General features: G+C 49.3%; 1 protein-coding gene across 1 annotated transcript; it reads right to left on the bottom strand.

The window, feature by feature from the left end:
* Positions 1 to 7,443: 7,443 nt before the first annotated feature.
* Positions 7,444 to 15,132, bottom strand: CRABP1 (cellular retinoic acid binding protein 1). Its single transcript, XM_012457620.2, has 4 exons — positions 15,053 to 15,132; positions 14,152 to 14,330; positions 11,745 to 11,858; positions 7,444 to 7,745 (listed from the first exon to the last, which is right to left on the bottom strand). The coding sequence occupies exons 1-4, from the start codon at positions 15,120 to 15,122 to the stop codon at positions 7,695 to 7,697; spliced, it is 414 nt and encodes a 137-aa protein (XP_012313043.1). The 5' UTR covers positions 15,123 to 15,132; the 3' UTR covers positions 7,444 to 7,694.
* Positions 15,133 to 15,598: the final 466 nt, after the last annotated feature.

The following is a 15,598-nucleotide window of genomic DNA, read 5'->3' as shown; positions in this document are numbered from 1 at the left end:
TGAAAGGCCTTGGTCAAATTCCACAGTATGAACTCAACCCCCCTCTTCACTCACCATAATTGATGAGTTTTCCTGGCTTGTGAAAACAAATGGATTTATAAAATTGTGACTGTCATCTATTTTTTTATTGTTAATTCCTCCAAGTCCTGAAGATAATTTTCCCAGAAAGATGAATTACCCAGTTGTAGCAAATATAACATGTAATGTTTGCAGAATCCTTGTGAGAATTTGCTCTTTGCCCAGAAATTATGCTTAATCTTCCTCCTACAGAATGGAATGTTAATCCTGCCTCCAGTGAGCTAATGGAGATGTGATTGGAAGGGACCACTGCCTATCGGGTCCCGGTGTCTTTGAAGCAGTCGTCCTCACAGCCTGATGCTGAGTTACAGACAAATGCTTCCAAGTCTACTGCCCCCACCTCCATCTCCTGCCGCAAAGGGATTGGTCAAAAACCACTCAGGTTTCTGAGTAAAAAGGAAGAGACGTCATCCTCAGATAGCTGAACACGTTGCTGGCAACATCTGAATACTGTTTAGCATTGTGTTGGGTAGAAGATAATGGGAGCAAAGGGGTACAGAGTAAGTGTTTTGTTTTGTTTTGTTTTGTTTCTGAGTTGGGGTCTTACAGTGTCGCCTAGGCTGGAGTGCAGTGGTCCAGTCACAGCTCACTGTAGCCTCCACCTCCCAGGCTCAAGTGATCCTCTTGCCTCAGTCTCCCAAGTAGTTGGAACCACAGGTACATGCCACCACACCCAGCTAATTTTTTAAATTATTTCTAGAGATGAGGTCTTGCTACGTTGCCCAGGCTGGTCTCGAACTCATGGGGTTAAGTAATCCATCCGCATCGGCCTCCCAGAGTGTTGGGATTACAGGCGTGAGCCACAGCATCCAGCCCAGAGTAACTTCTTTGTCTGTGACCTGCCTCTTGGGACCTAAAACTCTGGCTTCTATCTTAGAATCAAAAGTACACCCATCTCTTGGCCCCTAGATTGTGGTTTCTAAAGGCCATTGTCTCCTGAAATAACGGGGCTCCTCGGAAAGAAGGCTGATTCCAGGTCTGGAACAGGAAATGAGCCGGAGTATCTTATTAGAACAAATGGCAGAGAAGTTATCAAAGAACTAGGGTCCTAACAAAAGTCTCAAGAGCCAATATAAAGAGGCCCCCAGTGGCCAAAGATGAATCGCTTTTAGCATCAATGAGGATAATAACGACATTGAATTGAAACGTATCGAATATGTTTCAAATTACAAAAGTCATACGTGCTCATTATAAATGAATGTCAACAATACAGAAATAATGACAGTAAAAGAGTCTCAGAAGTAACCACTCTTAATGGTTGGGTCTGTGTCCTCTAGGGTTTGGGGTTTTTTTCTTTTCCCTGGAAAGAGCTAAGCATACAGCTTTAATTTTTCCCATTAAACATATCACATATATTTCAATCCATAAATACGTAATGATATTAAAACAGGAAACAATGGCTGGGCAGTGTCTCATGCCTGTAATCCCAGCACTTTGGGAGGCTGAGGCAGGAGGATTGCTTGAGCTCAGAAGTTTGAGATGAGCCTGCACAACATCGCAAGATCCCATTTCTAAAAAAAATCGCATCCGTTTCTAAAAAAAAAAAAATTATTTTAAATGAGTTAGGCATGGTGGTGTGTGCCTGTAGTCCCAAGCTACTCAGGAGGCTGAGGCGGGAGGATTGCATGAACCCAGGAGGACAAGCCAACAGTGAGCCATGATTATACCACTACAATCCAGCCTGGGCAACAGAGTGAGACCTTGTCTTAAAAAGGAAGAAAATGAAAAACAGAAAAATGCATTGGTCACTTTTGAAAGATGCCAGGAAAACCAATTCATTGCTCTAAAAACCAATTCATTGCTCTGTAAATACAGGGAAAGAATCAAATATTTATTCTGTCTTCCCTATGCATACTGTACCTCAGGATAACCACGTGGTAGATGAGGGCAAGTTTTTTTTTGTGATGGAGTCTCACTCTGTTGCCCAGGCTGGAGTGCAGTGGCTTGATCTTGGCTCACTGCAACCTCCACCTCCCAGGTTCAAGCAATTCTCTGCCTCAGCCTCCGGAGTACCTGGGATTACAGGCGCCCACCCAACACCCAGCTAATTTTTTGTATTTTTAGTTGAGACAGGGTCTCACCATGTTGGCCAGGCTAGTATTGAACTTCTGACCTCATGATCCACCCTCCTTGGGCTCCCAAAGTACTGGGATTGCAGGTGTGAGCCACCACGCCCGCCCAAGTATCTTTTTATGGAAGCATTCCAGCTCATAAATGAAGGAGGTATAATTAGAACATCCCCGTGTTTCAACCTCTAATGAAAACTATAAATGTAGCCAATGATCAGCAATGACTGTTAACGTCATAGAAAGAGAGAAAACCAGAGGTTCTGAGTCTTCCTAACGGGAACACAGCACATCACCTATGAGGTATTCTTGCCAAAACATCAGCCTTGAGTCTGCCTGAGCTTCTAGAGCTACCAATGTACAAAACAAACAAATAAATAAATAAATAATACAGGAAACAGAGAACATGCTACATAATGCCACGGAAATATAATCATTCGAATCCAGATTGTGTGAAGCTCTACGCAGGGCAAACAACCAGTTTATCCACAAAATACAATACAAAAAATGAAATGGGGCGGAGGGAAATTTATAGATTCAAAGAGATTTATAGTTATTTCCATCCTGATTTGAACAAGGAGGTAAAAAAGAATCATAACACAATCAGGAAAATCTGACCACTGATAGGATCTTTGATGATATGAGGACTTATTGTTAATTTTAAGGTGTGATAATGTTATTTTTATTTTTTAAGGGAATTATTAACATTTAGCCATATCATAGGTAATTTTCTTTCTTTTTGAGACAGAGTCTGTCAACCAGGCTGGAGTGCAGTGGTGCCATCTCAGCTCGCTGTAACTTCCACCTCCTGGGCTCAGGCTGTCCTCCCACCTCAGCCTCCTGAGTAGCCGGGACTACAGACCTGCGCCACCACACCTGGCTAGTTTTTTTGTTTTGTTTTGTTTTGTTTTTTTGGTAGAGATGGGTTTCACCCTGTTGCCCAGGCTGGTCTCAAACTCCTGGGCTCAAGTGATCCTCCCACCGCAGCCTCCCAGAGTGCTGAGATTACAGGCACAAGCCACCACGCTGGCCATCCTCTTGATGCACCTAAAATGATGGTCTTGGTCAAGTCACTTCCTGTTTCTGGGTTCCACCTCCTAGCAGCTGGAGTTGCTTAAAAGAGGAGAGGCTCTGATGGGTTGGTTTAAGCACAATGGCCCACCCAATGCAAGGGTTTGTAATTTCAAACCTACTCTGAGATGCATTTATTTGACTCTTTGGGGACTTTGTGAAGATTAATTTTTCACCCAGTGACATCTCACATTTATTTTATAGGACAGTCTGCTGGATGTTCTGGAGGGCAGATATAGATGCAAGTGATGTCTTTGACAAGATGTGGGGCCTTTCCTGACACTAATGGACAGTTACAGAAAAGTGCTGGAAGGAGGGAAGATCCCTGGAGGGTGCTCCCAGAGGAGGGGGTGCCTCTGAAAGGAGTGGATGGGGTCGGGTTGGAGTGTGAAGGCTGCATCTGTAGACTTGCTGCCCCATATTTTCACTGATAACATCCTTGCTGTGTACTATGAAACTCTGGCTGTTATGGCGATAAGAAGAGACTGAAGAGGGGTTTGAGAGAGGTGTTTAGGAACGGGGTCTTACCATCCATAAAATATGTTACCTTCATTGTGTCCTTTGAGCAAAGGGCACATTGCCTAGTTCCATGGCACTGGCAGTCATCATCAAGACAGATGACTGGAACTCTGCCAGCTAGACAAGACTACAAACCTCTGTCCTCCTTTAGGCTACCTTGGTGTATCAGTTAGAAATACTTTTAGATGCAAGTACAGATGCCACTGAATAACCAGCTTGAAGAAACAGCGGCTCCCTGCCCTCCTCCTCTCCCTTCTGCTCCTTTTTTAAAAAAATTATTTTGGGCCGGGCGTGGTGGCTCACATGTAATCTCAGCACTTTGGGAGGCCGTGGCTGGTGGATCACGAGGTCAAGAGATCGAGACCATCCTGGTCAACATAGTGAAACCCCGTCTCTACTAAAAATACAAAAAATTAGCTGGGCACGGTGGCGCGTGCCTGTAATCCCAGCTACTCAGGAGGCTGAGGCAGGAGAATTGCCTGAACCCAGGCGGCGGAGGTTGCGGTGAGCCGAGATTGCGCCATTGCCCTCCAGCCTGGGTAACAAGAGCGAAACTCCGTCTCAAAAAAAAAAAAAATTATTTTATTTCAGTAGTTTTGGGGAAACAGGTAGTTTCTGGTTACACGGATAAGTTTTTTGTTTTGTTTTATTTTTGTTTTTTGAGATGGAGTCTCACTCTGTCACCAGGCTGGAGTGCAGTGGCACAGTCTCCGCTCACTGCAACCTCCGCCTCCTGGGTTCAAGTGATTCTCCTGCCTCGGCCTCCTGAGTAACTGGGACACACACCACCATGCCTAATTTTTGTACTTTTTGTAGAGATGGTGTTTCACCATGTTGGCCAGGCTGTTCTCCAACTCTTGACCTCAAATGATCTGCCCACCTCAGCCTCCCAAAGTGCTGAGATTATAGGCATGAGCCACTGCACATGGCCTGTGGATAAATACTTTAGTGGTAATTTCTGAGATTTTGGTGCCCTCGTCATGTGAGCAGTGTATGTTTGGGCCAGACACAGTGGTTCACACCTGTGATCTCAGTACCTTGGAAAGCTGAGTCACGAGGAGGCCAGGGCTTTGAGACCAGCCTGGGCAACATAGTGAGACCCAGTCTCTACAAAAAATACAAAAATTAGCCAGGCATGGTGGCACACACCTGTGGTCCTTGCTACTTGGGAGGCTGAGGCAGGAGGATTGCTTGAACCCAGGAGTTCAAGGCTGCAGTGAGCCATGATCACACCATGATTACTCCACTGCACTCCAGCCTGGGCAACAGAGCAAGACCCTGTCTCAAAAAATAAAAACAAAAATGCCCTCCCTCTTCTGGGGATAGGGACAGCAGAGAAGGTGCCCTAACGGAGGGTGCTGGCCTTGAACATGTAAAGATCAGAGAGGTCCAGAGAAGTGGGTTCAGGGTTTGGACCCATGGGGCTGGAGTGCCAGGTTTAGGTAGAAACTCCCAGCACTTCACATACCTTAACTCACTTAATCCCCACATCGGCTAGGCCAGGCAAGGCTCAGAGTGGTAACATGAGTTACCCAAGGTCTTCCAGCCAGCCCGGTGGATGGTGGTGACCACAGTTCACACCCACCCAGTTTGTTTCCCGCTATTCCCCTTCATCTGCTTCCCAGGCTCAACATCTGGCTGGGGTTGTGGGGGGTGGGAGGAATCACATGACCCAGGCCTGGCCAATCATTGTACTATATTCTTCCCTAATTGTGATTGGTCCAGGGGTTATCATAAGGAACCCCTCAAACCAGCTACATAAGGAAATCAAGATGGAGTGAGACACAGATGGAGACGGGAATTTCAGCGGCCTCTGGGTTCAGATTTTTGGCTCCAAAGCTCAGTTCTTGCAGTTCTTCCTTCAGTCCTGAGAGCTTCCCCAACATTCCTCACAACCAGGAAAGTCAATAGTTTTTTTTTTTTTTTTTTTTGAGATGGAGTCTAGCTCTGTCACCCAGGGCTGGATGAGGTGCAGCGGTGCGATCCTGTTTCACTGCAACCTCCGCCTCCCAGGTTCAAGTGATTCTCCCGCCTCAGCCTCCGAGTAGCTGAGACGACAGTCACGCGCCACCTCGCCGGGCTAATTTTTTTGTATTTTTAGTAGAGACGGTGTTTCACCATGTTGGCCAGGCTGATCTCCAACTCCTGGACTTCAGTGATCTGCCTGCCTAGGCCCCCCAAAGTGTTGGGATTACAGGGGTGAGCCATTGCTCCCAGCCTAATACATTTCTTTAAAAAAATAAAAAGAATTGGGGTGGGGGGCCAGTCGCAGTGACTCAAGCTTGTAATCCCAGCACTTTGGGAGGCCAAGGTGGGTGGATCACGAGGTCAGGAGTTTGAGACCAGCCTGACCAACATGGTGAAACCCCGTCTCTACTAAAAATACAAAAATTAGCTGGGCATGGTGGTGGGCACCTGTAATCCCAGCTACTCTGGACGCTGAGGCAGGAGAATTACTTGAACCTGGGAGGCAGAAGTTGCAGTGAGCTGAGATCAAGCCACTGCACTCCAGCCTGGGTGAACTCTCAAGAAAAAAAAATTGCTGTATTTCTTTTTATTTTCTTTTTCGTTCTTACAGGGTCTTACTCCATCACCCAGGCTGGAGTGCAGCGGTGTGACCATAGCTCATTACAGTCTCTACCCAGGCTCAAGTGATTCTCCCGCCTCAGCCTCCCAAGTAGCTAGAACAGGTGGTAGCCGCTGGGCCTTGGATGTCTGCCCTGCCAGCGTGTGAGCTCTTCGAGGGTCTCCTGGCCTCACGGCCGTCTCTGACCCAGCTTTGCTGAGAACCCTTGTGCTTAGGATGGCAGGGACAGAAGCCAGACAGGGAATGTAAATGAGGCAGGGGCAAGGATGGGGTCTAAGGGGAAGCAGAGGGCATGAGTTCCATTTGAAAAGGGGAAGCTGTCCGGCCAGTTGTTGCCCTGTGGAAATGTAGGTCTGGAGATACCAGATTTTCCCAATTTTTCATTTAAGGAAATAGTCAGATTATGTGACATCTACTGCTTTTCAAATTTAAAAGTTGGCAGCTGTGTGGGTTGTTGTCTGTGTGCACATTCAGATCCGTTCTCCCCCTGGCCACACCTGGGAGGGTGACACCTGTGAACAGCACCCTCTTCCCTGCCCTCCCCATTCCACTGGATTTGGCCAATGAACAGAATAGGTAGAGATTGAAAGGCGGGAGGTTAGGATACTTATCCCCCTTGTTCCAAGCCGAGCTTCCCCTGACCCCATAAACACTGGGACCATGGCTTTGGCGGTGGCCCCTCTCCTGGGTTATAGCTCTCATGGTCTGGTGACCCCTCTTTCTCTTCTGATTTCAGGCCTGGGGGTGGCTCCCTCCACTGCTAGTCTTTGGATGCCTCCCCATCCTTTGCTGGCTCTATTCATCCTTCCAGTATAAACAGTCCCTTCATTATGAGCTCTCTCCAGTTAAATGTGCCCTTTTCTTCTGGGAACTACTGATACCAAGTAATTCAATTAAACAGCCACGCTGGGAGGTGGATTCACACCTGGATCTGTGGTGTGGCTCTAGCCAGTCTGCGGGAGCCCAGCTTGCAAGTGCTGACGTACGCTCAAAGCCCCACACCGAGGCCAGCAGGCGGAGGCTGACAGCACCTCACAGACTGACAGTGCTGAGGACAGCAGGCACATGGTAACTCCCATGCTGAAACTGAAGAGGCAAACCAAAAAAGGGAGGAGCCTCGACACATGTCCAATGAGTTTAATGACTTCTGAAACCATGCAAATGCCAAACTATGGAGCAGCAGGGATACAAGGGGCAGCAAGGCCTGGGGGCGGGGGGGGGGCGGGGGCGCGCACTACAACATGGTCATAGGGAAAACGGGATCATCTAATATTGATACGGGGGAAGGGCGGACCACCGGCAGCTCAGAACTACGACATATTCCTCAGGGGAACCTGCATCCCTTCCTGAAAGTAGGAGCAAGCCAGCTGCCTTCACTCTCGGACATAAATTCTGGTGCAGACCACGTCATCGGCGCCGAACGTCTGCAGAGAAGAAGAAAAGGAAAACCAATCAGTGAAGATGCCTGTGCAAAAATGTTTAAAGCGTATCACTAATAAGGCCACTTATTGCCCTGTTAAAACTCTTTGTGACGGACATTCAATTTCCTGTGTGTGTGCTCATGCTAAGTGTTAAGGGATTTTTTCCCCCCTTAAGCTCTATTGGCAGAGAGGTAACCAGGGTATAGAATTATGTTATATACCATTTTTCTTTGCTTCTGGAACCTGTAAAATGCTGACATAAGCAATGTCAGAAGTTTTGATTTTAAAATTAAACCCAAAGGGGAAGAATGTCATAATGGACATTTCTGAAGTGGCTCTGTCTCTTTTCAAATGACTTTGAGATAGAAAGAAGCTCGAGCAGCTGGGGCCACGGGGTCCAGCACTCACAGCCAGTTCTATTCTCTGCCTTGGAGATGGAATAGAGCTGCTTTCCAGGAAGCAGCCGTCTGACCTGGGAGACAGGCTGAGATGCTGTGTATGTAATACTCCAGTCACCTGCAAGCCAGAACATTGGTCTCGGCTGGAAAAGCACAGCGCCGGCGTCCAAACCGAGCCCTGCCACTCACGGCTGGCTAACCTTGGGCAAATGTCTTCCTCTCTTGACTTCTTTGGGAAAGGGGCTGGCAGGGGGTGGTATTGAGGAGAGGGGTGGAATTGACAAGATGATCATCCCAAAGGCTCTTCCAGCTAAAATTCTATGGCTCTTTCTTTGCTGTAGGGAGGACACAAATCATTACATAGACGGAGGAGAACGTTTTTCTGCTGGCCCCTGAAATGATATTGCCCATAAGTAAACTGTCTCAACTTTTTCCAAAAACTAGCAATGATTCACAGGCCTGGTCTCCTGGGCCTCTCACAGGCAGTTAGAACAGGGAAAGCAATACATGTGTCAAAAAACAAAACAAAACCAAGAAACAGAAATTCCCCTCTGTAGACCTGACATATGTTTGTTTGCAAATGTACATTTATCTGCCAGAAGGTCCTTATCTTTCAGATTCTCAAAGCGGCCTGAAATTAAAGAGACATTAAAACCACTGAGCGAAGCATTTAGCTCTCCTGGGATCTTTATATTCTTGCCCTGACCTCTTAGTTGGTCATGAGATGCTGTCAGGGAACATATGCTAAACATTATCCCGACACGTGTGCTTCAGTGAAACACTTCTAGTACTTAGAGACGAAGGAAGCAGATGCCCATGACGAGCTTCTTTTCTTTTTGAGACAGAGTCTCACTCTGTTGTCCAGGCTGGAGTACAGTGGCGTGATCTCGGCTCACTGCAACCTCTGCCTCCCAGGTTCAAGCGATTCTCCTGCCTCAGCCTTCCGAGTAGCTTAGATTACAGGAACATGCCACCATGTGCAGCTAATTTCTGGGTACTTTTAGTAGCGATGGAGTTTCAACATATTGGTCAGGCTGGTCTCAAACTCCTGACTTCAAGTGATCCACCTACCTCAGCCTCCCAAAGTGTTGGGATTACAGGCGTGAGCCACCACACTCAGCCACTAGCTTCTTTTCATGCTAGGGATCTCCTGACCAGACTGGCAGTTATATCTACTTCTGGACACCTTTGTCCTAGCCTCTTCTCTATTAGGAAGAAATGCAGGTGATTCTGTATGTTAGGTGGCATGGGGCATGGCGTTCCCACCTTAAGTCTGCCTCTCAGACATCTGGATGCTCAGAACTATGTACGTTTTCCATAATTCTTTGAGTCCTACAGCCATGGACTGTCAAATAGAATGCCAGCGTTTGGGGATTTGATGCTGTACCCTGGAGAAACCGTTCTTGCTAGCTGACAGCTTTCCCAAGCTAACAAATGGCTTCATGATACGAGAAGAAATTGCCACATTTCCAACCACATTTGAAGTGGCCTTCTCAGCCTGCAAACTATGCTTAGAGGTTCCCGACAGAAACTCTCTGTAGAATATTCCAGAGTGGTTTGAGGGAGTATGCTCAGTTTTCAAAGGAATGCAACTTATAGCCTGGGGGCAATTTACTGTTGGCACTGGGAGAGCTTATTTCAACTTAACTAGAATAATCGCCTCTTGTTATACAGAGACTGCATCTCCCTGCATTTTAGATTTATTAATGATAATAACCCTTGAAACAAAAGCCCGCATTTCAGATCCCAAATGCCAAGAGTTAATGCTCCCTTTCCCTTTGAGGCTTGTATATATGTTTGCTGTGCCCGGGAAGGATGCAGGGTTAGAACTGTAGTTGGGGGAAGGGAGGATTTGAGAGTGATGGGGTCCCCGCAGCAGAATTTGGCCTGTAATTCTGGCTGCATGTATACTATACAAGTTAATAAAATCACGCTTCATCAGAGCAAACCGAGCCTCCCGAACCCTCAGCTACACTCAAAAACTCTAAAATCATCTCCCTCTTGGCTGTCTCTGGTACCAGTAAACCATATGTGCCTTTTCTCCTAAATTTCCACGTCTCAGCCTCAAATTGCTCCCCCAAGCCCAGCAAGTATCCCTTCCCTGGAAACAATATTAACCAGGTTGCCAATTAAGCCAGTCCTTTCTCTGTGAATGGAGAAAGCATGTTAAATCATCCCAGGGAAGGACAAGAGGAGAGAGAGAGAAAGACCAAGCAGTCTCAGTTCAAGTAATAGAGAGCTCAATTTAGGGTCTTCTTGCAGAATAAACATGCCATTTCAAGGCTGAGCAGGACCTCAGGGATCAGGCTGGAGCTCAACCCCTCATTGTATAGCAGGGGAAAGAGCTTGGGAAGGGAAGGGCCATGCCCAGGTCACACTGCAAGTCCCTTCCTAGCACCCGTCAGCAGGCAGCATTTCATTCAGGGTGACATTCACTAAGTTGGAGCAGAGGTTAACAAAGTACCTGATGGAGAACAAAGGCTATAATTTCCTGTTTACCCAAAACAGCTGTTCCCTTTTCTACTCTGGAAGAAAAGGGTGGTTGTAAAAATCTTGATTAGTTCTTTTTTTTTTTTTTTTTTTTTTTAATTTTGAGACATGGTCTCAGCTCTGTTGCCCAGGCTGGAGTGCAGTGGCACGATCACAGTTCACTGTAGCCTCAAACTCCCAGGCTCAAGTGATCCTCCCACTTCAGCCTCTACCCAGCTAATTTGTTTTTTGTTTGTTTGTTTGTTTTTGAGATAGAGTTTCGCTCTTGTTACCCAGGCTGGAGTGCAATGGCGTGATCTCGGCTCACTGCAACCTCTGCATCCTGGGTTCAGGCAATTCTCCTGCCCCAGCCTCCTGAGTAGCTGGGACTACAAGTACATGCCACCATGCCTGGCTAATTTCTGTATTTTGGTAAAGATGGCTTTTCACCATGTTGGCCAGACTGGTCTCGAACTCCTGACCTCAAGTGATCTGCCTGTCTCAGCCTCCCAAAGTGCTAGGATTACAGGCAACCGTGCCCTGCCAGTCTGAATACTTTTAAGGACAAGCCTACCTTTTCTAATTCTAAAGGGGCTCATCTCTCCACAGTGTGTTACACTCAGACACTTCCCAAATTAGTATTCATTGCCTGGCTCCCAAAGGCCACTGGAGTCTGCAAATCACAGGTAAAAATGTTCCCTAAGGTTCTGAGGGCTGATGTGATAAAAATTACTGAAACCTTTCCCAGCCAGCGAAAAGAGAATGAAAAAAAAAACCCCTTCTGCCGTGTGAGCACGGGGATTTCACAGAGCCCAGGCACTCCAGCCCGATGAGAGGGGAGCTTGGCTTAAAGCACACCACCACCCCTGGGCTGTGTCAGTGTGGGTAAGGGCAGGCACTCTAGCCCATCTCTGGCCCCTGTTCCACCCTCTGAGCCACTCCTCTTTCCTGCCAATCATTTAACAATGATTTCCTCTGACCTCAACTGTCATCTCGGGTTTTCTGCTCTAATTTTAATCCAGGGCAAATGGTGTCTTTCTCTGAATGGCCGAGTGAGGAGGACATATTTGTGGGGCCCATCTCAGGCACCATCTGGAGGAAATTCACGATTATTTGGGGGTCAAGGGGCCCCTACCAGGATAAGTTCATCGTTGGCCAGCTCACGGGTCCAGTAGGTTTTGGGGCCGTCCCCTTCAAGAAGAGTTTGCGTGCAGTGGATCTTGTTCTCATTCTCCCAAGTGGCTAAACTCTGCGGGCGGGAAAACCATTAGTGACATTAATTACAGTCTCAGCAGCGGGAGCAGGGACAACAATGAGCATTGAAAAATAATTGCTGTGCAGAGAGATCAACACATGGTCCCTGTCAGCAGGCCACGGATTCTGCTCTGCCAAGCCTTATAAAGTCCAAATTCAGAGTGCTGGTCACGGATTTTAAGGGGTATAAATACACCTTGTATCTCTCACACACACACACACACACACACACACACACAGTCTCTCTTACTGAAGTAGCAAGGTCTTAGGTATGCTTTACATCTACAGGAATAAAATTTAGAGCATGAAATGATTCATTTATATAAAAATTAACTACCCCTTCAAACAATTTGGGCTATTTTTATTTTTATTTATTTATTTTTTGAGATGGAGTCTCACTCTGTTGCCCAGGCTGGAGTGCAGTGGCACAATCTCTGCTCACTGCAACCTCCACCTCCCAGGTTCAAGCATTTCTCCTGCCTCAGCCTCCTGAGTAGCTGGGATTACAGGTGCCTGCCACCACGCCCAGCTAATTTTTTTGTATATTTAGTAGAGCTGGGGTTTCAACATGTTGGTCAGGCTGGTATCGAACTGCTGACCTCAGGATTTTAAAAGCAAGAATCTTCACATTAAAACCACAACATTTTACAACAGTTAAGACACGAATTTTGTAACCACATCTGTCATCAGCAGATCAGGAGCCTGATTCTCTGAATGGATTTTGGGACAGGAACGTCCTTTCTGTCCACTCCTTGTCAGATGTAGTGCACCTCTACGCTGATAAACCTGGGTGTCTTTGGCTCTGAGGGTTAAAATGCTTCCACTTTCCAGGTTACATCCTTTTAGAAAACTTTTAAAAAGCAAATCAATCTGAAGGGGCTTCATGCTTTGGAGGTGGGAGGCGAAAGAAGGGATTTCCTGAAGTTTTCCCCAGTGTCTGCACAAAGCCAAGTGTGGTACAGCTGGGCTGGAGGGTGGGCCAGAGCTGAATGTGCACATAATCAGTTTTTAACTAACACATGGGAGACATTCATTAGGCAAGGTGTGGGGGATGGGGCTGCAGAAAGCTCCACTCTCCAGGCTGTTGTGTGAACCTTTAATTTTTTAAAACTCAGAATTACCCTCCCTGACAGCAGCCATCATTGGATGTCCCCAAACTGAGCCCTGCCTATCGCCAAGCCTCCTCCCTTAGACTCCCAGCCCTTCACTCTGTGCTGTCCTGATCTTTGTTTCTGCAGCAGAGTTTGGGCTTCAGATCCCACCCCCTGCAAGCCTGGACATCATTTTCAGGCCGTGACAATTCTGGGAGCCACAGATTGCCTCCTGGATCAGCCGGTTTCTGGGGGGCTTTGTTTCTTTGTCCTTCCAAGCCCAGTGCCCAGAGAGTCCCATTCTGAGATCAGACCAGGCACTGCTCAGGAAAGATAAAAGAAACAATTTCCCACTCTCTGGAATGTTATGACTTTTTTCTTTTCTAAAAAAAAAAAAATTGGAGATAGGGAGGGAGACATTCTGTCACTTTTTAAATAAGTGGTACCACCAGCGATTATTTTTCCATCTGGTTAAGCAAATGCAATTTTTGCCCATGCAAAAAAGGAATGTAGGACCCCTTGCTTCAGTCCAGCGGTTCATCCCCGGGCCGACGTAAGGAGAAATTAAGAAAAACTCTTGCCCTTGAGGACTAAGAAAGGACAACTAGTCCATTTTCCCAGCCAGAACCTGCCTTGCTTTTGGAAAGAGTCCGCCGTTCCTTTAAGGAACCAGGCTGAGGGCGGGTGGGGAGAGGTGCCGGTGTCCTCGGGACTGCTGAAACTGAATCCAGAGCGTTCCCAGGCGGCCTAGGGACCCTGGCGGGCGCGGGGGATACGGTGGGAGGGGAATGCAAGAGCTGCCGCTTCACCTGCGACAGGAAACGTGGCAGCAGCGCGGCCCGAGAACCTGGTGGCCCCTGCAACCGTTCCTTCTCCTGCGCCGCCCGCGCTCGGCGCCGCAAACCGCTGCAAAAGCCACAGCTGCGAACGCGGAGCAAGCCAGAGCCCGCTCCCTAAGCGCGGCTGTCAGCACCTCAGGAGGCGGCTTAGGGATGGGGTTGAGATGCAATGAAGGTAACACTTTCTCTCGAGCCAGGGGCAACTGGGACGCACAAACCCCTCTGCAAACAGCCAGAGCACACACCCTGCAGGGAAGGCGCGCCACAGGCTGCAAAGGGGGACGTGGGCTCCTCCAGCCGCGGTGGGCCGTGCACGGAGCGGAGACCCGGGAACGCGGCGCCGGCTCTGGGGCCTCACCCTGCACTTGCGTCCGTCCACGGTCTCCTCCTCAAAGCCTTCTCCGACCTTGAAGTTGATCTCAGTGGTGCGCACCGTGGTGGACGTCTTGATGTAGAACTGATCCCCGTCCTGGCGGATCTCCACATGAGGCTTGGACGCAGCCGCTACGGCCACCTTCCTCAGCATGGCGTTCACACCTGTGCAGGGTGCGCCACAGGCTCGGGTCACAGAGCCTCGCGGCCGGTCTCGGGACCGGTCTGGCCCTGCTCGTACCCTCTTAACTTTAGAAAGGGGCCTTAAAATTGATCCACTCGTTTCCCTGCCCTCGCCCTTGTTTTCGAGATGAGAAACTGAAGCACAGAGAGGGTAAGTGACTTGCCTCGAGTTGCACAGTGAATTCGTGGCAGAGCCTGGTCTCAAATCTGAGTCTCCAAATTTAAGTCCCTGACCCTCCTTGCTCTCTAGTAATCTCTCCTCGCTATGATGGAGCACGGGATAAAGTCCGCACCGTCGAGGAGGGCGCCAAACATCCCCCAAACGTTCGCTGAACGCGTGGGTTCCGGGCTCTCTACTAGCTGCTCCGAGACCCGGTGCGCCCGGGAGACAAGGCGTCGTATCGCCCCGTGGACTCCCTCCTGCCTGGGCTCCCCAACGCCCACGCGCTCCGGGACCGGGCACCCCCTCCGGGACCAGGGCACCCCCTCCGGGACTGGGCACCCCCTCCGGGACCAAGGCACCCCCTCCGTGACCAGGGCACCCCCTCCGGGACCTGGCATCCCTCCGGGACCAGGGCACCCCCTCCGGGACCCGGCACCCCTCCGGGACCAGGGCACCCCCTCCGGGACCGGGCACCCCCTCCAGGACCAGGGCACCTCCCGGCCTCCTCTCCCCGTCGGGGCGCGCCCTCTGCGGCGCTTACCCAGTGCCTTGAGCAGCTCGTCGAAATTCTCGCTGCTGCGCATCTTCCAGGTGCCGGCGAAGTTGGGCATGGCGGCGGTGGCGGCGGCGGGTACGGACAGCGGCGGCGCAGCAGGCACGCTCCGAGCTTGCAAGGCGGAGACTGGAGCTGTGCGCCCAGCGCGGCGCGCCTTGAGTCGCTAGGAGAGCGCCCCCCGCCCCGCCGCGCTCCTGGCCCCGCCCCGCCGGCCCCTACCCGGTGTGAGCTCAACTCCCTGCCCAGCTGTGCCCCAGGGGTGCAGGCACCCGCCCTCCAACTGGGGGCGTCTCCACCTCCCTCAGGACGCTCACATCTCGCTTGAAAACGAGTGGTGGGAGAGGGTTAGCTGAAAACGAGGTTGGCTTGGAGGGGATAACTGCTGAAGCTGGGCGGTGCGGGCTTGCGTTATCATTGTACTCTTCTCTCTACTTTGAATATGTTTGGAAATATCCATAATATAAACCTAAAGTGGGTGGTGGGGCCATCAGGGGATGGGAGCCACTCTTTTCACCTCCGGTCGTACCTACC

Source organism: Aotus nancymaae, unplaced genomic scaffold, assembly GCF_030222135.1.
Source record: "Aotus nancymaae isolate 86718 unplaced genomic scaffold, 86718_ANA_hifiasm-v0.15.2.pri h1tg000003l, whole genome shotgun sequence".
Taxonomy (NCBI): domain Eukaryota; kingdom Metazoa; phylum Chordata; class Mammalia; order Primates; family Aotidae; genus Aotus; species Aotus nancymaae.
Note: the sequence above shows the minus strand (reverse complement) of the source record. Positions and strands in the feature narration are given on the sequence as shown.